This window comes from Gadus morhua, chromosome 13 (assembly GCF_902167405.1).
Source record: "Gadus morhua chromosome 13, gadMor3.0, whole genome shotgun sequence".
Classification (NCBI taxonomy): domain Eukaryota; kingdom Metazoa; phylum Chordata; class Actinopteri; order Gadiformes; family Gadidae; genus Gadus; species Gadus morhua.
This window is the reverse complement of record NC_044060.1, coordinates 17,507,495-17,529,759: the sequence shown is the minus strand read 5'-3', so window position 1 is coordinate 17,529,759 and position 22,265 is coordinate 17,507,495. Positions and strand designations below refer to the sequence as shown.

Below are 22,265 nucleotides of genomic sequence, written 5' to 3'. Positions count from 1 at the left end.
TGTAAGTCTTTGGCTGCAGGTCGAAGTCAATTCTCAAGTCTTAATAGTAAAAGAAAAGCGGCCACTGTCTGATACAGATCGCGGACAATTCGTTTTTAGTTTTCATTTACCGCTCTTCATCTCCAAGAACCCCTTCACGCAAAACGGACGGTTCTTTGCATTGCAGAATATGATCCTGCTACAGTTGAGTAATATCATCTAGAGCAATTTTTAATTTAGTGTATTATAATATTAGACATGTCCTCAAACATCAAGTTCTAACCTAGAAACATAAATGCATATTATTTTAAGATAACTGTTAATGGTCAATCAAAGAAACTAAAATGTTAACAGAATAAATAGAAGAATAATCTGAAATAATGATGCTAGATTTAAGGAAAACTCAAAGAGAACTTTTGGCCTATAGCCTACCCTGTTGAAGGGGTTATATAAAACATTAAAGTTAACATATTTGGGAGTACATATATTATTGGAGAACATAGGCCTATGTACTCTAATTCTGTTACTTATTGTAACATACACATGGTTAAATGTCTCATCCTTGCATATTGCTTTGATAGTTAAACAATTACCTTACCCAGCCGTAGAGGTGCAGATGGCTGTCAGTATTATTATAGCTCATGTATTGCGATTCTGTCTTGTGTCCTTGCAAATGGCAAGGTAATACTTTGGTCTATATAACATTACACACAAACATCTTCCTCCAAGTCATGGACTCTACATCTAGGAGGGCTGAGAGTGTGGGTCTGGCAACTTCATTCAATTGCTATATTGTTCTGACAAACCGTTAAAATAAATGTAGCCATGCAAAATATACATACTAACTTTTTATCTTTCAAATTTGCTGGCTAACTAAGAAATTCAGCGGTCAGACGTATTTTATTTTACGAACCCCGTTTGACCACTTGTCAAGAGCCGTCACTCTCTATGCCCCGCCTACACAATACGTCTTCATATTTACTAGTAGCTGGAGTGGTATATTAAAGTGGTCTCCACAAGCGACCTCCATAAAACCGTAATGATGGTAATATAAAACTATTTTTATTTTTTGCGCTGATATATTTAGATAGGAAGTCTCGTACGGTTGCAACTAGTGGCTTTTATTGCTGCAAGCCCTACTACTGCTGCTTCGGCCACCGTAGCAAGGCTGTCAAGGGACGGCGCGGTAATATCAGAAAAAAAAACTAAAACAATTAAATTGTCATATTTAATAACCTTTTTAGGAACTAGGAAGTATCGCTGAGTCATACATAGCCGATGGAAACTAATATGCACAACCGCATCAAACCGTAAGCTTGTTTCCATTCCTGCTAGCATAAGCTAACGTTACTAAAGGGTTAAAATTAACATCTCATTCAAGTTAGCTGGTTAACGTTATTACGAAATGGGTTGTTTGAAGGTCACGTTTCGTGTAAACAATGTTTACAACGTAGTGGTTTTATGACTTACTATTATATTTACGTTTACAGAAAGATAGCATTGGAAGGGTCAGATGGCTAACTTGCTTGCGTCTAGCTAATTTGTGAGGATCCTAAATCACCAGTAGATTAATACGATCACAAGGACCCATTTTTCAACTCTAGGCATCGTTTTGAAGCAATTCCTTCATTTGTAATCACACAACTTAAAATTGCCCAAAGTTAGGATCAAGTGATACTTGATGAAGGTGGGATTTAACTCCTACCGCTTGTTTGCAATTGTAACTTTCATTCAAACTATTCATATCTTTAAACAAAACGAGCCGGTTATAGTGTTTGTTTTAAAGTTATTCAACACAACGCATGTTTTGGCAGTCTGCCAATTTAAATGCTGAACGCTTTTCCCCCCAGGAAGGGCTGGAGTACTCGGTAACCAGCAACAATCAATGAAGGAGGCACCGGGACGCCCGTTGTCTGGCGAGGAGGACAACTGAACCAAAACACTACCAAGTTTAATCGGAAAAGCCAGAGATGGACTTGGTACCAGCAGCTAGCATTGATCACGGGTACAGCATCATCCCAACTACTGAAGAACCGGCTGTAGAAGAGGTAAACAAGGGGGCTGAAGCAGGTAATGATGACCCTCCAGTTGATTGGTTCGAGCCCCTTGAGGAGGACGACGATACACATAGTTGGGAGCCTGGGCACCACGTTAACAGGAGGGACGAAGAAGAAGAAGAGGAAGGGAGTGTTGCTGCAGAAAGTGAAAAAAGCGGCAGTGTGGCCAGCGACGATAAGGCCTTTAAGAGAACCTACAGGTTGGTCTGATCTTTTTGCGTGTCCCTCGATTATACCAATCTCATAAATGTATACGCGTTTGACGAGAGACGTTTCGCTCAACGTGCACCTCATTGTAGGGGCTCCTTGCGTTTTACTCGTGGAGGAATTTCGTCATTGATTTTTGTTGTGGTTCTTAAAAAGATGGCCGTGATGGCTACTGTAATATTAAAAGTTTGCAGAAAAACAGAAGTTGATGGCACACATTGATGCTGTTTGCCCGTTTCTGATACATTCAAATTGTTATCTTAACTGATCATTTTGTAACGTTATAGACGTTTCAATGTTTAATGCTAGTAATATGTAAAAAAAGTAAAAAAAACCTTTCTGCTTCTAATAGGGGGACTGCCAATGGCAGTCCCCCTATTAGAATCAAACAATTATTTGATTTTTGTCGGTGTTGCTTGCTTGCAACTGGTTTTCAAATAATTTTGCTTTCTCAAAATGCTTAGAGTCTCTCATCACCGTAAGAGCACCAATGCTGATGAGGGGTGGGTGGATTGGCCGATCCTAGGAGAGGGCTGGAAGCGCAGACAAGTCATCCGTCGCTCAGGGTCCAGTGTTGGCCAGAGGGATGTCTATTACGTCGGGTAAACACAACATCTCCCATGCAGCAGATCCTTCTGTTCAGTACAATGCATGTTTTTTTGCTCTGCATCCTAAAATAATTTATGTATTTACATGAAACATTCTTCAACACAGTCCTGGTGGTGAACGCGTGAGAAGCAGAGTAGAGTTGGCTGCTGTGTTGGGGAGCGTCATGAACGTTGCCATGTTTGATTTCAAGACAGGAGAGTTCCATACGGGCCAACCGCAACACCCAAGGCGAAAAAGGGTACTGCTGCATTGTACTCCCCAAAAGTCCCCCCCTAAAGGACCCCTATTTTAACCCCTGTTTGATGTTGATCAGCCATTTACATGTGTTTTGTACCCTACATGCTTGGTAGGCCTTTCATAGATCGGACTAGATGCTCCCAGGTGGGATGTCACTAGAGGGTCGATTTTTAAATGGCTTATAATGACTCATGAACGTCACCCAGTGTGGACAATTAGAGGACCTTTTTAAAATGAGTCCCACTTCTGTCTTGAGTTTCATCTACATTCCCTCCATGTCTTGATACGTTAGAGGAAGAGTCGAGAGCGTCAGTGGTCGGAATCCAGCTGCAAGGAGAAGGACGAGGGGGTCGACACTCCGGGCCCTCACCACTTGGTCTCTCCCCAGAGACGCATCAAGAAAGAGCCGGTCATCAAAGAAGAACCAAGCTCCTCAGGGAAACCCAACGCATGGCCCCCCACCCTGTAAGTCGGAGCTTGTTAAATTCGCTGGTCAAACGCCACTGACTGTGACTCCAGGTGGGAGGACATATTGTCGTCAACCAAACTATACATTTAATGATGACTCTATGCAGTTGTTTTGCAAGTCTTTATGCGTTCCTTTTGCCCTGCAGCTTCTGTGCGGGTTGCGGGAATGAGTTTATAGGCACTTCCTATGACAGACAGAGGAAAAAGCCATGCTGTCCCAACTGCTGGGGTAAGTTTTTCCCTGCAACTAATATGGAGAAAATTTTGTTTTACGGATTTATTTGAAATATTTAGGTTGAGTTAACCCTAATTGATGATATTGCTGAAACTACATCATAATCTTGGTGTATGCTCTTCCTACATTATTTGTAAAACATTTTTAAATAATTCCAACAGCTGCCAAGCGGAAAACACACCCAAGTATCCGTACCAAAAGGGTAAGCCGTGTGTGTATGTATGCACAGTTTATTAAAGTAATAGTTTAGAATACTTTTGATGACCTTTTGCAGGTCCTCACGTAGCCTGTTGAGCATGGAAGGGTGTGAAGTGTGTATTGAAAGTTTGTGCTCTGTGCTGTAGTGGATTCCCTGCTTGCGGTGCGAGGCTTGCCTAACTACGTCAAACTGTGGTAGTTGCCACAACTGTGAAGACAAACTTAGCTCACTCCCGAATACTTTCACCCGGCTAACCTGCCAGAAGCGACGGTGCCTTTGTCCCGTCCGTAAGGTAGGTTCACAGAGCCGGAGGTTACACCTGCATCTCTCAGTCACTGGAGGTTCTCCATCATGTCCTCACACTTGTTCTCCATGCGTTCCTTTAGGAGCTGATGGCCGGTTCGGAGAATGTCCGGGTCAAGCTGAGCCCGCCTCCATCGCTTGAGCTCAGCTACCTGGTAACCTATTCAACTTTGTGCAGCGTTCTCATCAGCTTTGATAACATGGCTGAGAGAGAGGTGTTCAGTGCATATCAGCATGCAAGGTTGAACCATATTGGTTTGCATGTTATGTTTTTATGCAGCAGGGATGCGTGTCACACAAAGGACCCAGTGTCGTCTAACTTTTTGGTTTGGCATGTGGAATGTGTTTAGGAGGATTTTCAAGAGCCCTTGGACGAAGATGACGTACATTTTGGATTCGAAATGGACGTGACGGATCAAATTATGGAGGTGCAGTTGTCACACTGCTTGCACTACTGTTTGCACCCACGCTAACAAGCTTAATTGACTTTATTGTTTACCCTTTTTTGCTGTATCCTGAGTTCCTGACACAGTCGTGTTTCCCCTACATGCATCCAGCAGTTGCTCGGCACCACTGAATCAAACAATTCTAATTTTAGAATTGTCCACCTAAATTCTTACATTGTCATTATTGTCATTGGAGAAATATTGGGAAAAAGCATTATTCGTTTTCACTTAATGTAGGAAACTAAGTGAAAATTGAACAGCGTTGAGCCCACCCTGGTAATAATTGATTGAATTTATATAGAGCTTTTCTAGTCCCTCAAAGACGCTTTACAGTGAAGGGGGGGTCCTCACTCACCACCACCATTGTGTAGCACCCTCTTGGATGATGCACGGCAGAACGCTCACCACACACCAGCTTGAGGTGGCTAGTGAGGGAATTAATGAGACAGGAGGATACAGGAGGATGATTGGGGGACCAGATTGAATGAGCCTGGTTGGGCAGTTTTAGCCAGGACACCGGGGAAACCCCCCTTTTACGTCTCCTCCGAAGGACGGCGCCTTCCACAGCACAGTGTCGCGATTGATGTTAAGGCCAGAGGGAAGAGTGCCACCCATTGGCCACCACCCGAAACCACTTACAACACCTGGTATTCCCAGGCGGTCTCCCATCCAAGCCCGACCATGCTTCGCTTCCGAAATCAGACGAGATCGGGCGTGTTCATGGTGATGTGGTAGTTGGAGTCGATAGAGTAGACTAACAGAAACTTTCTGTTGGAATGCACCAGAGCCCTACTGGAATCAGTGATTACACTAAAACCTCTGTGAAAACCTCTGTGAACATCAGCACTGTGCACGCACACATTGACCATGCAGCTCACACACACCACAGTATCGCGGCTGTGCGTGTTTTAGATTTAAAAGAAATGGGAAATCAAAATACTGTATTTTTCCAAGCCAGTATTTACATTTCATTTTTCTTGTTTAACACAGAGCAGTGACACAGAGCATTCTGTAAACATCGAAGTGGACGACGCAGAGGATGACATGTCCGACGGGGAGGAGGGGGAATTCGATGAGGATGATGAGGAAGTGAGCACCTTGTTTTTCTTGTTTTATCCGAGGAGCCTTCTCTGCCGCTTCGAGGACAGCAGTGGACAGGCTTTCACAGATGTTTGGCAAAGCTCTTGTTCAGCACATCAACGTCAACCTGGGACAACATACCGACCTGTTCCTTAGATAAACCTTTAACTGAATATCCTGTACTTCTCAATTGTAGAATGTATAAATAATAATAATTTGTAGTTCAAGTAGTATCAAATAAAACAATCCAAGATTAGACCATCACACAGCATAAATGAACAGTGAAGTTTCGTGCATGTTTTATGCCCTTTTAAAAGCAAAGAGCATTCATTTATTGTACGTTAATATCCTTCCAGTGGCCAAAGAGGCGGCGGCGGCGTGCGTGTGGGACATGCAGCGCCTGCCTCGGCACGACAGACTGCGGCAAATGTGACTTCTGCAGAGACAAGCCTAAGTTTGGAGGCCGCAACACCAAGAGACAGAAGTGCCGTTTACGCCAGTGCCAAAGCCGGGCCAAGGTAGGGCTTTGACGTTGGCCGTTGTGTTTGTGTTCATGTTTTATGCGCGTTTCATTTTGTCCGCAATGCATGTTTGTTGTAATTTTTTTCTTGCTCGCTTTTTGTTGCCACTCATGTTTCTTTTGCTTTGTGTTTCTCTGTCTTGACACCGATGGTGGTTTCGATCAACATCCTGACCGCCACACTTTCAGCATTCACTCACATGTGGATGTTTGTATTTGACAGAGACACTTGTTGCCCTTGCAGTTGGGCCCTGGCCGACGAAAACCTCGGTATACTTACAGTCGCAAGCCCCTGATGAAGAGGAGCAAAGAGCTACCGAGCGGGGGTCCCGGGGGTCCTGGGAGTCCCGGCGAGGACGATGGTCGCCCCACAGCCGTGAGTGGGAGGGGGACAAGCCAGCGGCCTTTAGTTCTCCTAACGGGACGCCTTCAAATATTTGTACAAGCCATTCTTCAGTCACTGTGCAGCAGGACTCACAAAGTTGTATTTTTATTTCTTATGGTTGTGTACTCCTTCTTCTGTCACTGTGTAGGAAGACCCACAAAGTGGTGTTTTTTTTCTTATGGTTGTGTAGTCCTTCTGTCACTGTGTAGGAAGACCCACAAAGTTGTGTTTTTTATGTCAGGATCTTGCAGCCCTACTTCCTATCACTGTGTAGGAGGACACGGTTGTGTCGCCCCCCTCCCCCAAAAAGAAACCTGGCTGTCATTGTGTTTACCTGTGCAGATACCGTACCGGTGTCCTGAGCCAGCGAGCAGAAGCACCCTGCCCCCGGTGGCCATCCCCCGAGCTCACTGGGTGGCGAGGAGAGGGAGCCCTGAGCCTTCGAGCAGTACCAAGCGACCTCCTGAAGTCAGCCACAGACCTTACTGGGTGGAGAAGGGAGGGAGCCCTGAGCCTGCAAGCAGTACCAAGCGACCTCCTGAGGTCACCCACAGACCACACCGGCTGTCTCCGCAGGTTTGATCCGACCAAACCCTGTACAAATATAAATCCATCATTCTTAACCGCTACTCCCAGTGGGCGCGTTAGTTCGGTGGTACGGGAGTGTCTCCCAGAGCAATGCATTGCGCCCTAACCCATATCAGCTTTTTTTAATGACATTTTTTTCTTCGCTCTAAACCACTTGGATGAAAGTGTTTCAAGATTTCTAAATTGTGACACACTATGGAAGCTAAAGCTTTCCTCTTTCTATAGGTGAACAAAATGCCAAGCCTGGAACACGGGGACAACGTTCAGTCCCAAACGGTAAGCTAACACTGTTTCCTTTTGTCTAGGCTGTGACTGTCACGGCTTATGGGCTGTGGTTGCTCTCAAAATACTAACTTCCTAGCACCAAGTTTTAAAAAACGACACCCCCAAGGCTGTTGCTGGAGATGTGCGCCAATTTAGCTAACCGGCATTTATTGTTAGCCCATTTTCAAATCTTAAGTGTATTTTCCTCAACCACGCATAGTTCCTGTGCCGTCCCTTCCTCTATGTCCATGAAGTCCAGGAAATAAAGAGTTCTGGGTAGAGTTTCGGCCGTGTTTTCTTTCCCTTCTGACCAACTTGACCGTAGGATAATCAAGAGATAATGGTTCTCACACTCCCAGCGGTTGTGTTCTGTGAGGCAGATCCCTCAGGTCTTCAGCTCGGCGGAGAGACAGGCCAGGCTCAACGTGGACCCGAGCAGCCCGCTGTATAAGCTCCTGGAGGAGCTGCGGGCGGCGGCGCTGCCCATCCTCTGGTACTCCATCCTGGTGGAGGGCCCGCGGCTGCAGATCATCCAGTGCTCAAAGCAGTCCAGGATGGCGGACACGGCGGTGCTGATCGAGCCGGACTTCTGCTTCCGGGTCACGGTGCAGAAGCAGCCGCTGCTGCCCTGCCACCCTCTGTACGACCAGCACGCCCTGCACCTGAGCTCCGTGAGACAGGTGGTGAAGCTGCTGTTGGACCTGGAGAGCTATTTTGTGTGCCAGGGCATCGCCATGGAGGAGAGGCCCGCCACTGACGGACCCATCATCCTGGACCGGGCGCTGACATGTGACTTTCTGGTGCCGGGCACCGTGGCGGTGTGTGCAGCCTGCAGTGCGTTGTGTGGGCCCCGCTAGGGCCGATGCCTCTGAGAGGCCGTAGAACTGAGGGTGGGGGTTGATGCGTGAATTAAATAAGAATTAGATCATTTTGTTTGGTACTTTTTGATATAAAATGCACAAACCGGATCAGAATAAATGCTTTTACTTTTGTGGTCCTGGAATATAAATTAGGATGGCCATATAGGTTGATTATTTCACCAAAGACTTCTATTGAGTAGAAGGGCAGTGTGATTTTTGTAATTTATTGTTTTTTGTAGGAGCTTGATAAAGGTCACTTAACCATGCTCAGAATGAGCTATAAGAAATTAAAATAAATAACTTTTATGATACGATGCCTTGTGGGATGGCCGAGAAATTAATATTTCCTTTCACTTCCTGGATTAAATCTGGGATATATATTTTTTTATATATATATACCAGAGATTACATCTTTGAGTAAACCTATTGTGCAAGATCATCATTGTGCATAGACGTTTGTGTGAATATGTTGGATGAGATAATATGGCAATTAACTAATAAAATAAACCTGAGGGCTTTTTCAATGTTAATATTTTTTTTAGTTCACTACTTCATGCTTCTTTTTCAACCCTCTTGTCAAGGTTCGGGAGCATCGTATTATGAAAGGTATCAATATTCTTATGACTTGTCATTGATATCAAGTGCAAATCTTATTACACTTCAGCAATCCTGTCTACTGGGTTTGAGAACTGTGTTAAATTAATCTGGTTTTCGTCAACCAGAAAATGAACTCAATCTAGAAATTTCTAATGGCCTCCCCCACACGTCCTCTCCCTCTCTCCAGCTTCGTATGAAGTATGAAGTTTGAAGCCAAGAAGGTCACGGAAAAAACGTTATTGTAAAAGGTTGTGACCGGCTGAAAAGTCAACAGATTTGATGTTCTTGATGTCAAGAACGAAAAAATGAATGTGACCTTGAAAGTTAAGTTTTAATAAATGGGAAAAAGCAGTAGGAAAAAAAACCTTCCAAAGCTCTATAACAAAGAACTGGATAAGCTGCTTGAAATGCACCCCTTTGCTGAAATGCAACCCGGCAGAGATGATTTGTAAATATTTACTCTTGGCCCACCATGGCACATTGGCCACTCCTGCCTTAGGATGTCTGAAGTTATATAAATCCAATCAATATGATGGAGCTCCCCGTCTTTGAGTGGTGCAACCTTTGGTTCTGACGGTAATCAAAGCTGAAAATAACAAACTGCTTAGAAACACAATTCAAATTGATTAAACTTGTACAGTTTGCTTTCAATAACAAAAAAGTATGAGGAGGTTCCCTCACTGAGGGGAGAGCTCATCTTTCACCTGGCCTCAGGTCACCATCATAAAAAGGGAGCTGGAGATGATGGGTGGCCTCAGCTGCTGTTTGGAGGTGTAGACAAAACAACCCCAAGAAGCTTGCTGCGGGATCAGAAAAAAGTTGGACATCTGAATTTGTTTAGACCGTAACACAACCTTGAAAAAGCAGGTGAAGCCCATGAAAAAAACTAGAACAGTAAAACGATTTACACAAGAATAATCACGATATCTAGTGGACAAGACTTTACAGGGGGGTCTACGCAGGTCTTGGCAGACTATCAGGAACACAATATGGACCTTACATTAGCACGGGTAATATGTTTACTAGTACTTGATAGAAAATAGTGTTTAGATTAAAAGCTAACTACTTTTAATTAACATTATGATGAAACTCCAACATATTACCATAAAACTAAAAGTCCTCTTTATTTGGGTTACATTGTGGATCTTTGTCTACACATGAACCCCATCTTACATAAACAAATACACACACACGCACGCACGCACGCACGCACGCACGCACGCACGCACGCACGCACGCACGCACGCACGCACGCACACACACACACACACACACACACACACACACACACACACACACACACACACACACACACACACACACCAAACCATAAAATAAACAAAAATACAACAAGGTTGTGGGTTTTTACTCTATGGTCGATCTTTGTCATTGCCCTTTATTTTTGAATGATGGAATCTGAAGGTAGGGGTAGACAGGGTAGGCAGATGTGTGGGCATACAATGCAGCAACAATATGTATTTTTCTTGAAGTAAAGGCCTGAATAAATGATTACAGGAATACGAGTCTCTATCCTTGCTTGAAAAAGTTATTTTATGAACAATATTGTTACTATGTTGCCACATTTCCAGGCCACATAGTAATATACATTTGAGACAAGTGACCCAGAAACAGCGTGCTTTATAGTTAGAGTGGAATAGAATGGAAAGAAGAAGACTGGCAAATTGTTGTCTGATTTATATTACATAGTTCTATATAAGGAGCACTTCTCTTTATCTAAATAGAAAAATAATCACAAGAATATTAGATAAGGAAAATGGCAACACAATTACAATCTAATAACAAAGAATCATGTTTAGAAAAGGCGATAACATAAATGAGAAAAGGCGAGAACATCAGGTGTGATCACAGGTTATATATATATATATTTTTTTGTTTTATTCGCAATAGCCTTATTTGCATTCATATGATAGGAATCATTCCGTGAAGTATGTCTTTAATAAATTAGGGAATATTTGGAAGATAGATGCAGGAAAAACCTAGATTAGACAAAATTATAATAGGATAGATTATGATTTTGTAATCTGTCATTGTTTTGTGTGATAATATATCATATTACTGAAACGAGTGCATTTTACCATTTATCATTCATGGCTGCTGTTTACCGAGGTTCCCGTAAGATGTAATGTTATTTGGTATGTCTTCCCCATATATATAAATATATATTTAATACAATAGCCAAGGGGTTTATTTAGAATCTGGATTTTTTTTCCATCATAGTTTGTGGGATACACAACCCATGGTAGTGTGACAAAATGAAAAACACAAAATGTGTCTAGTTTATCTCAATAGGGCGTATACCTACTTCTACTGAAACATCTCCGTGAGACCAATTGGACAGCCTCCACAGGCGGGACCACATGCTTTGCATCAGATGTCGTATGTTGTTTTTCTGCCGTTCAGTTCGTGCACATGCGTCTGACAACTAAAATAACAAAAACACATTGTATTCACTAAAGTTACAACGTTCGACGGTTCAGCCATGTGTGGGTCTGTGTAGCCGTATATGTGTGGGTGGCCGACATTTACGGACACGGCTACACCTTTTGGGGTAGGGAGTACTCTACGAAGCGTCCATCCGGTGCAGGGAGCCTTCCTACTCGCCGGAGGAGGCACGAACGCGCTTCGACGCAAGAGGAGGCTGTGGACGCGCGCGAGAATGAGCGAGAGGGAGCGAGAGAGGTGAATAACAATTGAGATATAAACGCCAGATGGAATGCGTTCATTTATTTATTTATTTATTTTGGCGTCGTGAGCTATATTTATATATATATAAATATATATTTGTGTACAGGCCCAGTGTACAATCTTTTTTGGGGGGAATCGCATGAGTGTAATGGCAACGACGTGTATCGCTTTCCCCCTCCTCGATGATATTGTCCGTGTCGATTTCCCGTCTACCAAGGAGACCTCGGCAGGCATCGGCGCTTCTCTATGGTAAGGAGAATCCGCTCTTAGCTCCCGTTCCCGTCTTCATCGCGATACAGCGCCAATGGGCGTATAAAAACGAGCGGCCTTGGAATTAATAATAATGTGTTTTGTGTAGGACTAAAACATAACATTTTGCAATTTGTTGCATAGCTATCGTCTAGTAGTGTGTAACGGCCGTGACACACCTGCGATATTAAATGCCTCTGATTTATCAGTCTGGTTAGTTTCATCATTAACCGATGTTGCCTCGCGCAGCATCTTAAGATATGTCTCTTCTATGCCAGATGCCGGTTTTAATGTGGGAGCCCCTGCCTTGTGCTTTCAGTATGGGTGTTATAATGTTACAATTCAACACATGTTTTTTAAAGGGAAGCCGAGCATCCATGTCTCTCTGTACTGTTCAGTAAATATAATGTAGGCCTTCTGTTTTGTGTTGCATGAATTATTATTCATAATGGCATCAAGAAATACAGTGGACTCTGCATAGATTTTGTTTTTACCCTTATCATACACGCATGTGTCATTCATTCTGGGAATACCCCTTCAATGTTGATGTTTATTTTGACTTTCAATTTGCTTTGCTATGCTGCCTTTTCATATATTACAATAACCCTCTAATAATTATGGCTCTTTTAAACATTTCATCAGTGCCCGACATTCTGGTAGCTCCCAAAGAGACACGGTCTGGGGACAGGAGACACTTATGAACACATTTTAGAACAACATGGACACCGAGAGCTGGCAGAATCTAAAAGGACTTTGCCAAATGCGTGTCCCGCGGACAGTGCCCCAGGGTGATTCACTGCTAATGCAGCTTGGTCCGCCTGGGAACACCTCTCTGTTTTCAGAAGATTTTCCACTTTGCTGCCGTGCATTGGTTCTATTTCACAGGGCCAGACACTTTTTTTGTTTTCCTCTCGCTATGTTTTCTTAGCGAGAGGATAGAGTTTTTCATCTCTAGAGAGATTTGAGCACATCAGAGCCCACTTTCAACCGCCATCAGACATTTGAGAACAATTCATCTTTCATATCCTGAATCCAGTAGGTCCAGCTTCATCCGTTTCAGTTGGATTCCTAAACCTGGTGTCAGTGTGTGGTTGTCTTCAGATGTCTCTCTTCTCTCCCCCTCCTCGCTTCAGTGTCACTTCTTGAAACAGGCTGCGTTGATGACTGCCCCACTTTTCACACGGCATTCCGACATCGGTTCCCATGCCACTCCGAGTTTAACGTTCCCTTCCAAACACCGTGGCAATCACATCCTGACTCGCTGGGATCCAGGCGTAGTGATATGCTGTAGAGGACTGCGTTCCTTTCTAACACGTCCGTCCTAACAATGGTGTGACACGACGGGAACAGTTGGCATCTTGACGCGGGAAAACTTCACAAAGTAGGCCTTATCCTGTCGTCTGTGCACAGACAGAAACCCCATTTGAACCTGGGCATCAGACAGAAACCCCATTTGAACCTGGGCATCAGACAGAAACCCCATTTGAACCTGGGCATCAGACAGAAACCCCATTTGAACCAGGGCATCAGACAGAAACCCCATTTGAACCTGGGCATCAGACAGAAACCCCATTTGAACCTGGGCATCAGACAGAAACACCATTTGAACCTGGGCATCAGACAGAAACACCATTTTGGCTGGGAGTCTCGCACCCCATAGCCACTACTTTATCCACACACTACATGAATGTTTTTATATTCAGAGAGCTGGAAGAAATAAAAGCCCACAATTTAAAAAGACAACAAATAGTGGTCCTGAACCTTCCTGTGCAAAGCAGAACAGGTATGGTGTTGTGACTGTGTAGTGTTGTGATAACGCCACAACAGATAGAACATGCACGGCTGTGCTTCTTGAGCCCATAACGAAAAGGCACGTGGGCGGACGTCTATATCCATACATCTGGGGGCTCCACACACTGTGAGTGAGGCTTCTGACCCTCCTCCAGATCATCAGGTGTGGGAAGGTGGATTAGGGCCACTGTGTGAGAACTAGGACATGGAAAACCCCATGGGATACATCCAGAAATCCCTCCAGGTGTAGTGGAGCAACATGGGGGGAAGAGAGCCTGGATGGACGTAATCCCGCTGGGCATTAAGGCCACATTCCATTCTTTATTACCCCTCCCCTCCCCATGCCATGGCTTAGCAGGAACCAGGTGGATAGCCTTCGCGCTGTACTGCTCTGTTTCACCTCAAACCTGCATAGGTGAGCTTCAAGGGAGCGTAGGTGGTGGTGGTGGTGGTGGTGGTGGTGGTGGTTGAAAGGGAAGGGGCTCAGTAGTAGAACTGTGGACGGTTCACAGGATTGGTCGAGCCCGGGAGCTAAACTTCGCTGTCTTGGGGCTAAGAAATATGTTATGAATCTGTGTTTCATGCATGCAGAGAGAGATAGAAGGAGACAGAGGAGAGATCATATTTTTGTGAATGTGTGTTTGGGTGTGTTGGGGAGGGGGTCGGTTGGGAGGTGGGAGCAAAGAGTGGGGTCACATGACCTTATCTAAGCCAGCTGGGTGATTTTTTGCACCGGTGGTTGCCCGGGTCAAGATAGCTGGGCAAGTGGAACCAGATTTAATCCCCTGCACAGTATCCACCATTGACCCTGCTCGGTCTCATCCAATAGAAGCCCTCCTTTTTTTATTTTATTTTTTTATTTTTGTCCAACCCATTTGTTGACATTTCTTCATCCATTCATAGGTCTAAAAGTCTCCCATTTTTTTTTAATGTTGAATGACAGGGAGATCCTGCGGGGAAAGGGCACGTCCACATCACTGTTTCCCATGCGTACGGAAGAAGACTGTCTCCCCTTTACAAACAAGCAAGACGAATCCAAGTGTGGCGTCGGAGGCCGTCTCTCAGAGAAGCAGTGCGGCAGAACTGCCTGTGAGACACAAGCGTGTGAATCGTAGCGTCAAATATCCATCCAATCATGACTTTATCCCTGTTGACCTAGATTTCCTACTCCTCAAATTGGTAACCCATATTACCATCATGTCTCTCTAATACGTGTCTGTGTTCATAGCCCAACTGGTAGCTCATGCATGCGCCATCAGTCGAGCTACACATGTCAAAGCTAAACCCCTCCAAGGTGAGGGGTTCGATTCCCACCCCGGCCACCCAATGCTTAGAATCTATGCACTCATGCTCTTGTAGGATGCTTTGCATAACAGTGTAGTCCGCCAATATGTTTAATATGGTGTGTCGTTGTTGTTGCGGTCGTGTAGTTGGCCCGGGCGCCTGTCTTACTACCCTGCAAAAGTTCATAAGAGCAGCAGCTGTGTCAACACCCGCAGTCAACAACCAAGGGGCTGGTGGAGCGCTTGCTCACCTGTCCACTCAGCTGCTCCTTCCCATGCCAGCTGCTCTACACACAGCCAGTGGACTGAGTCATAAGTGCAGCACTAAACGTCCTAACCTGACTCTGTTTTGAGAATGTATATCGACAATACATAGCCAAGTGTCGGGGCTAAATACCCGGGTGTATAATTGAAGATGGCAGCACAGCCTTCCTTATTTTTCTACTTTCTTGAGGACTTCAGGGCTGGATGATGTTTGAGGATGAACAGAGGATGAATCTCTTTGAAGGCTCAGAGGCGTATTGTGTATCAAAGATTCTCTCTCTTTGAAAATTGGGTCTCAACAGAGCTCCTGCCACCAGCAGTTTAGCTAAAATTGTTGCCATGTTGGCTTGTAATAGGCCCCCCTGTCTTCTTCCCACCACAAGAGTGAGTACACATGAGTACACTGGCTTGGGAGTAGCAGCCACCTTATAGGCTGGAGCCCTGGCCGACTTGAATATAAAACTCTGGGCTGATTTGCATTCGCGTGAGCTGCACAGGGCCTGGCTCACACCGCTCACCTCATGTTTTAATCAACATGGCTCCCAACGCTGCTGTGCTGTCTCTTTTACTGTCAGCCGCCTCCCACCATCTCCGCCCCTCTCTCTACATGCTATGTCAACACTTGTTTCAGCATGTAGCCCCCCGCCACTCTCTGGCTATCTCAGAACATCTCTTTGATGACGGTGTTCATCTGATTCCCCACAGTCGTGCCCCCCCTTCCCTCTTTCTCCGAGCTTCTCCCTGGAACGTTCCCATTCTTACCTGTAGAACGTCTGCACGCCAGCTGTTCGACTGCGTTCTAAACAGACGCATGAGTGATTTTCCCAGGCGTGTGATAGAGCAGTGGATAGACAAGCAAAGACGTGTCCACCATTATGTTGTTTGGACTGTAACTACCTCCCCCCCCTAACTGCTACCCTACTCACTCAACCTACAACACTCTCTTGGACTGTAACTACCCCCCCCCCCCCCCCCCCCCTAACTGCTACTCTACTCACACTCTACCCTAAACAGTCTCACCGGTGTCAACCAGTCACGAGGTGACAAAAGTCACTCTCTGTTTGTTTTGTGAAGAGAGAGTGAAAAGGGTGAGACTGAATTGCCAAGCAAATGGGCTGCTTGAGGTCAGACACAAACAAATAAACATTCACACATGATGACACTGGGGCCTTTTGGCGCAGACAAATCCACTGTCCCTCTGTCCCTCCCTTTCTCTTTCCTACTAAATGGTTCTGTCTGTCTCCCCGGCTCACCCCATTGGCCGAGACCCGTGGAGGTCCCTAATGCCTGTTTGCAACGTTGAGTACGTCTTTAGACGCAGCATATTAGATTAAGTCAAATCAAGGGAGTTCAATTATTGACATGGCCTCATGTAACAGGATCCACGTGTTGTAGTGGTTGGGGGGAGCTGGGGTGTTCTGTCTGACCGAGGGGGTCAGGCACGGCGGGGGGGCGGGGGTGTATGTGATGTGGGTAGGGGATGTGCGGGGGCGGGTTCCACACTCCCACACCAACAGTTGGTGCCTTGAGGCCCACTGTTGTTCCAACGACAGGACAGGCGCTGTGTTTGAAGTACTCCCCGGTTTGCAGAAAGCCTTTAGTTGCCTGGTGCCACCGTTGATGTGTGTTTTGGTCCAAGCGTGAACAACACACATTTACCTTCTTTTTCGGATCGGTTTCTCAGACTTAATTGTCGCCCCACTAAGCTTAGTGGGGAGACTGAAAGATGCCATTCTGCTGACCGCAGCTGTCCATGAATGAGTTAACAGTCAGCCCTGAAGGCTTTCCATCTGGATCTGTGGTGAGCATCAACGTGTTTTGTTTACCAGACAGTAAGTCATGCAGCACAATGGTCTGTGTTCTGCCAGCTCTCTCCTTGTTTATATTAATATTTAGAGATAAGCCTTGTGATGGAAAACATCACTCATGTTTGGGACTCAAGCAGCCAATGTTTTCTTTAAGGAAAACTCGTCACAGAAGCGATAAGCTGTGTGGTCTAGTTAACCCTTCTTTGGTCAGTGTGGTGGACAGAATGAAAGTGAGGCCATATAACTTGAAATGTATTTTCAGGTGTTTCAGCAATTGAACTCTCTTTCTCTCTCTCTCTCTCTCTCTCTCTCTCTCTCTCTCTCTCTCTCTCTCTCTCTCTGTCTGTCTGTCTGTCTGTCTGTCTGTCTGTCTGTCTGTCTGTCTGTCTGTCTGTCTGTCTGTCTCTCTGTCTGTCTGTCTGTCTGTCTGTCTGTCTGTCTGTCTGTCTGTCTGTCTGTCTGTCTGTCTGTCCTGTTAGCTTTGAGCAAGTGAGGTATGGCTCACTCAGGGATCTAATTTCTCAGCCTCCACATTATCTCTATGCATTATTCAAATGGTTTTGCTTCCCTTTTAATTGCAATTAGAACATTTATAGAATTAATGATATTGATAATTAAAATTAGAATGCTAATTTTAGCTTTATATAACAGTATGGGATAAAAAACGCTTACATCACCCACAGGGCCAAACCGTTATAGACATAACAGTTTTCTACGTTACTGAGTTGTTCCTACACATTGTGAACGCAAGTATTCCAAATTACTTATAATAAGAAACTGAATATTAGGACATTCATTTCGTCAGAATATGAATGTTGAATTCAACTGAAATGTTAAGCTAATAGTTACGGTGGGGGATATGTTCACATTTTGCTGAGCCCTCTCCTCTCCGTTCAAGGATTCAATCATAGACTCCTTCAAAGAGGCACAGTGGCTCCCCCTTCTGGCACCCGGGATCACCAGCTCTAGAAGAGAAGACCTACACCTCACGCATCTGACGGACTGGACATGAATCCATTACGACTATAACTCAACGAAACACATGGCTGATACCAGCAGGTAAAAAACAGAAATGGCAGTAGCTTTATTTGACAATGCGATCTTGTCGTCACGTTTCCATCACAACATCCTCTCCTTTATCAGGTAAGAGTCAGCTGGAAGCATCGAGTTGTAACGTCCTTGGAATTGTGTCCCATGGAGGTCAAAGGGCAACTGATCTCATCCATGGGGTTGGGAGCTCCAGGTGACTATTTCTTATTCTCCTCGTCTTTCTCAGAAACGACCCATTTCCGCAGTGAAGGTCTTATTGTTCGACCCCCAAAGCCCCTGAGTAATGAAAACCCATTGTGTTGTTCCTGTTAATAAAACAAATGTGTTGGCTCTGTGAAAACAGAACACACATCTTCAGTCTGTGACGAAAATAAGATTTAAACATCTGTAAAATTCCAGTACAGCAGAAGCAGCTGTGGAACACCTGTCAAACCATTCGTCAGGAGAAGAAAACACGCAGCACAGCCTGCGCTCAAGCCTGATATGTTGTGGAGGGGTGCGTGAGGGGTGTGATGCGTGAGGGGTGACAGTGTCCTCCTTGCAGAGCTTCAAGGCGGCCCGGAGAGCAAGCTGCAGGCGGAGCGCATCGCCTCGCTGCAGGAGAGGAAGCAGCTCCTGGAGGCCCTGCTCAACAGTCGCGTCGGAGAGCTTAGACACGTCTGTCTGCAGGAGGCGGTCAGTAGTATTGATCCCTTCCGCTGTAACAACTGCTCACACTCGAACGCACGCATGCACGCATGCTCACACACACACACACACACACACACAGACACACACACACACACACACACACACACACACACACACACACACACACACACACACACACACACACACACACACACACACACAGACACACACAGACAGACACACAAGCCGACAGGGTGTTGGTGACTCTTGCAATTCATTAGTCAATTGAAATGCATGCAAGTGTACACAAGATGGTGGAGTCAAACGGTATCTGAATCTTAAAACTGGATGAAACGGAGGAAATGAGAATGAATGGCGGGAAGCGTTCATCGAAAAGCAACGTTATTCTCTACCCGTTGCTATTTCAGGCAGAATGTACGAATGTAACGCTTCAGGCTTTGGCAGGAAGTGTTAACAAAGCAACAGCTGGTTGACACATCTGTTCTCCACTGGATGTGATACGCTTGCTAGTCGGTATCTATTCAAACCCTTTGAAGCTAAATATACCGTCAAGATGAATTTGTGAGGTGTATTCACGGTGCATTTAATTCCACGGCCCTTGGGGAAATGTACAGTTATATTTTACAGCATAAATGTTATTTTTATTATATCATGCGTTCTGCTGTGTGTTCATACCTCGGTAGTAGTTTGCAATAACTTGAGATGGTTAAAGAGAAGCAAAGTGTGATGTCATCACAGTATGCTCCCCATTCTCGTATTAAGTAAAGGAAAAGTAGGCAGGATAGTCTAGTGGTGAGGATGTTGTGGGTGACTCCCAGCTGAAAGGTTCTGCGTTCAAACCCGTCTGCCTGCGGTCTACCTGTAGGCTTATGAACAGAAAGCCTGACCGATACCTGCTCATTCATGAAATGTTTCTAGAAGCAAATTCACTCACTTTGAATTAATTGATACAATATTAGTGCTTGCCTTGAAACAGTAGCATTTTAGCACTTTATAAAACCTCTGAATCCTCCAGGTAGCAGGTTTTCAATGTGTTGTGGAATGTCTCCTGCAGGAGTTGACGGGGAAGCTGTCCCGTGGGTTCCCTCTGGAGGAGGGCGAGAGACCCCCGCTGGTTCAGCGGAGGGTGGGCTCCAAGTCTGAGGTACGTGAACACGGGGGCAACTGTACACATTTCTCCTGGTGAGAGGTGTTATCACGATGTTCTGCTTGATGGTTTGAGGGTTTTGAATGTCTGCGGAGCGCGTGTGGTTGATGGCAGGCTTAAGCAGCCTCATCTGGCCCGAGTCAGACTGATTGTACTCTGGGGCTGGGTGTGGCGGCATACCACACACACTCTGGGAGCTCTCCTACAGGGCAGCACAGATCTCCATCTCATGTATGGTCAATCAAAACTCCTACAATACATGCTCTGGAGCAGCCCAGTACAAGCCACACAGGCGGAGTGTAGCAAGGATATAGGTACAATGTCCTTAATATTTGAATATCTTATTGTTGTACATTTTTGGTGTTTTGAAGTCAGCCATCTTATCTCATACCTACCTAACATTTTGAATGTTGCACCCAAACATAACCATCTGTAATCTCACACCTCAACAAAAACAATTACAGGAATCGATTGTGTTGGTGTAATAATAACATGGATACAGGTGTTGTACGAACAGCATCTGTAGTGGCGTTGTCACTCTACTGTAACATGATCTACCGTCCCCTAGGATGATTCAGGCCTACGAAAGCAGAGACACTTCACCGGCCCTCTGTACAGGAGCACAGAGTCTGACCGAAATGTCCTGAACAACAAGAGGACCATGCACCGGGGCTGTCACACAGGTACGTGGTCAGAGGAATGTTAAAGGTTCTGTAGGTATGACGTGAAGAAAAGAGCGGAAAAGTACGATTTAGAAAATAATGTAAACAACACAGAAAAATGACCCTCCCTCTCTGATCTTAATCACCCTACGTTTCTCTCTATTCAGAAGTGGAACATACACACGTCTGTCATTGACAGTCTAGATGGAAAATACCCTGAACCAATCAGGGAAGAGATGTCCTGATGGGGAAGCAGTCTGGGGGAGCTTATATAGCGACTAGTCATACCTGACTAGAGGCTAGTCAGATATGACGCTAACAGATAATATCACATAATATTTCACTCACTTAAAGCTCACAGAATGCAATGCCATTTCTAACCTGTTTTCTCTTACATCTTACCTACAGCACCTTTAATCATAATAAGTGCAAAACCGATCAATAGCCTGATATAATGGGCTGTATTTCTCATTTTAAAGTTCCTTAAAAGTTTCAAAGTGTGACCATTTGGGTTATATCTCATGTTTCCAGAAGATGCTGTTATCTCAGAAAGTACGAGCTCCATGTCCGACTCGACATCCCATGACAATGGTGGGTCAACCAATTAAATGTCTGCATGCAAATATCGCCTATGAGGAATAAATGTACATTCACATTCTTGCCTCGGTTTACCCAGAAATGCAGATATCTATATTCAAACCGCAATAGATGTTCATAGTAATGTACAGTAATGTATGGCAGTACAAATTTTAGGTTATCACAATTCTGATCAGTTGTCGAGTAACTTAGGGACTTAAGAAGATTTGATTAAGATAATGTTGCTATGGATCAGTAATATTATGCGGAGGGAATGACATCAGCTCAGATGAAGATCTCTGAGTAGAGGAACACATCATTAAAGCAGCAGAGTAAGTGAACAAAATATAGACTATGATAAGGTATAATGTTAGTTTATTCTACCATCATTAAGAACCATAGTGCTTATTATGTCGTCACTGCTGCTTACTTACTGACTATCTTAAGGAAGAGAATGATCATTATAAGTGCTAAGGCAATTTGATGACCAACTATACAAGAGCTCAGTGGCCAACCAGCCTTACTGTGTCAACACGTGAATGAGAGGAGCTAACCTCTCTCTTCTCTCCCGTGCTCCTCTGAGTAGAGTCCTCCCCCAGCGTGGCGGTGGACCAGCGCTCGCTGTCCCAGCCCCGGCTCTCCGTCGGCAGCCCGGACCAGAGGATCAGCCGCAAACTGTCCCCCGTGGAGATCTACTACGAGATGAGAACACGGCGCAACTCGGTCACCAGCTCCGGCAGGTACTGAGACCTGATGAAGGGCTGCTTGGGCCCCAATGTCTCCCCCTGTCTTAGATGAGTCGCAGTACTTTAGTGACCCTGGGGCAAATTGTTTGTCACAGTGCCTCAGCTCAAGATTTAAAGCACTGTGTAAAAATAGAGATTAGAGACATTTTTTATTAAAGGGCACTGTAAGAATGTCCTAGTTTTGGCTAACTTCATGTCTGCTTTTGCAGTAAGCTCTCCCCTCCCTCCTCTCCACATCCACATTAATATTGGTTATGCGTCCCTCCAGTCTCTTTTTCCTGGCACTTTTCTTTTCTTC

At 45.0% G+C, this 22,265-nt stretch overlaps 2 protein-coding genes across 9 annotated transcripts in view; both read left to right on the top strand.

The window, feature by feature from the left end:
- The first annotated feature begins 935 nt into the window (after positions 1–935).
- On the top strand, positions 936–8,967 carry mbd1b (methyl-CpG binding domain protein 1b). Of its 5 annotated transcripts, none has more exons than XM_030375192.1 (16): positions 936–1,024; positions 1,830–2,236; positions 2,708–2,845; positions 2,958–3,090; positions 3,382–3,554; positions 3,704–3,786; positions 3,954–3,994; positions 4,137–4,283; positions 4,378–4,449; positions 4,645–4,722; positions 5,731–5,829; positions 6,177–6,338; positions 6,585–6,716; positions 7,068–7,301; positions 7,539–7,589; positions 7,958–8,967. In XM_030375192.1, the coding sequence occupies exons 2-16, from the start codon at positions 1,950–1,952 to the stop codon at positions 8,432–8,434; spliced, it is 2,307 nt and encodes a 768-aa protein (XP_030231052.1). In that variant the 5' UTR covers positions 936–1,024; positions 1,830–1,949; the 3' UTR covers positions 8,435–8,967. The 5 variants fall into 5 exon arrangements, with proteins under 5 accessions (XP_030231052.1, XP_030231048.1, XP_030231050.1 ...); XM_030375188.1 differs by having other exon boundaries at positions 6,564–6,716; XM_030375190.1 differs by lacking the exon at positions 936–1,024 and adding an exon at positions 1,037–1,165 and having other exon boundaries at positions 6,564–6,716.
- A 2,433-nt stretch (positions 8,968–11,400) lies between these two features.
- ccdc120b (coiled-coil domain containing 120b) overlaps positions 11,401–22,265 on the top strand; it is a 13,438-nt gene continuing 2,573 nt past the window's right edge. The window contains exons 1-9 of one of the 4 annotated variants that reach the window (XM_030375040.1): positions 11,401–11,734; positions 11,958–11,989; positions 18,034–18,194; positions 18,279–18,378; positions 18,730–18,860; positions 19,891–19,980; positions 20,552–20,666; positions 21,177–21,236; positions 21,808–21,961. In XM_030375040.1, coding sequence (XP_030230900.1) covers positions 18,330–18,378; positions 18,730–18,860; positions 19,891–19,980; positions 20,552–20,666; positions 21,177–21,236; positions 21,808–21,961 — 599 coding nt within the window. In that variant the 5' untranslated portion in view covers positions 11,401–11,734; positions 11,958–11,989; positions 18,034–18,194; positions 18,279–18,329. Of the gene's footprint in view, positions 11,990–18,033; positions 18,195–18,278; positions 18,379–18,729; positions 18,861–19,890; positions 19,981–20,551; positions 20,667–21,176; positions 21,237–21,807; positions 21,962–22,265 lie in introns of all 4 variants that reach the window. The other 3 variants (XM_030375038.1, XM_030375039.1, XM_030375041.1) reach the window with 3 other exon arrangements.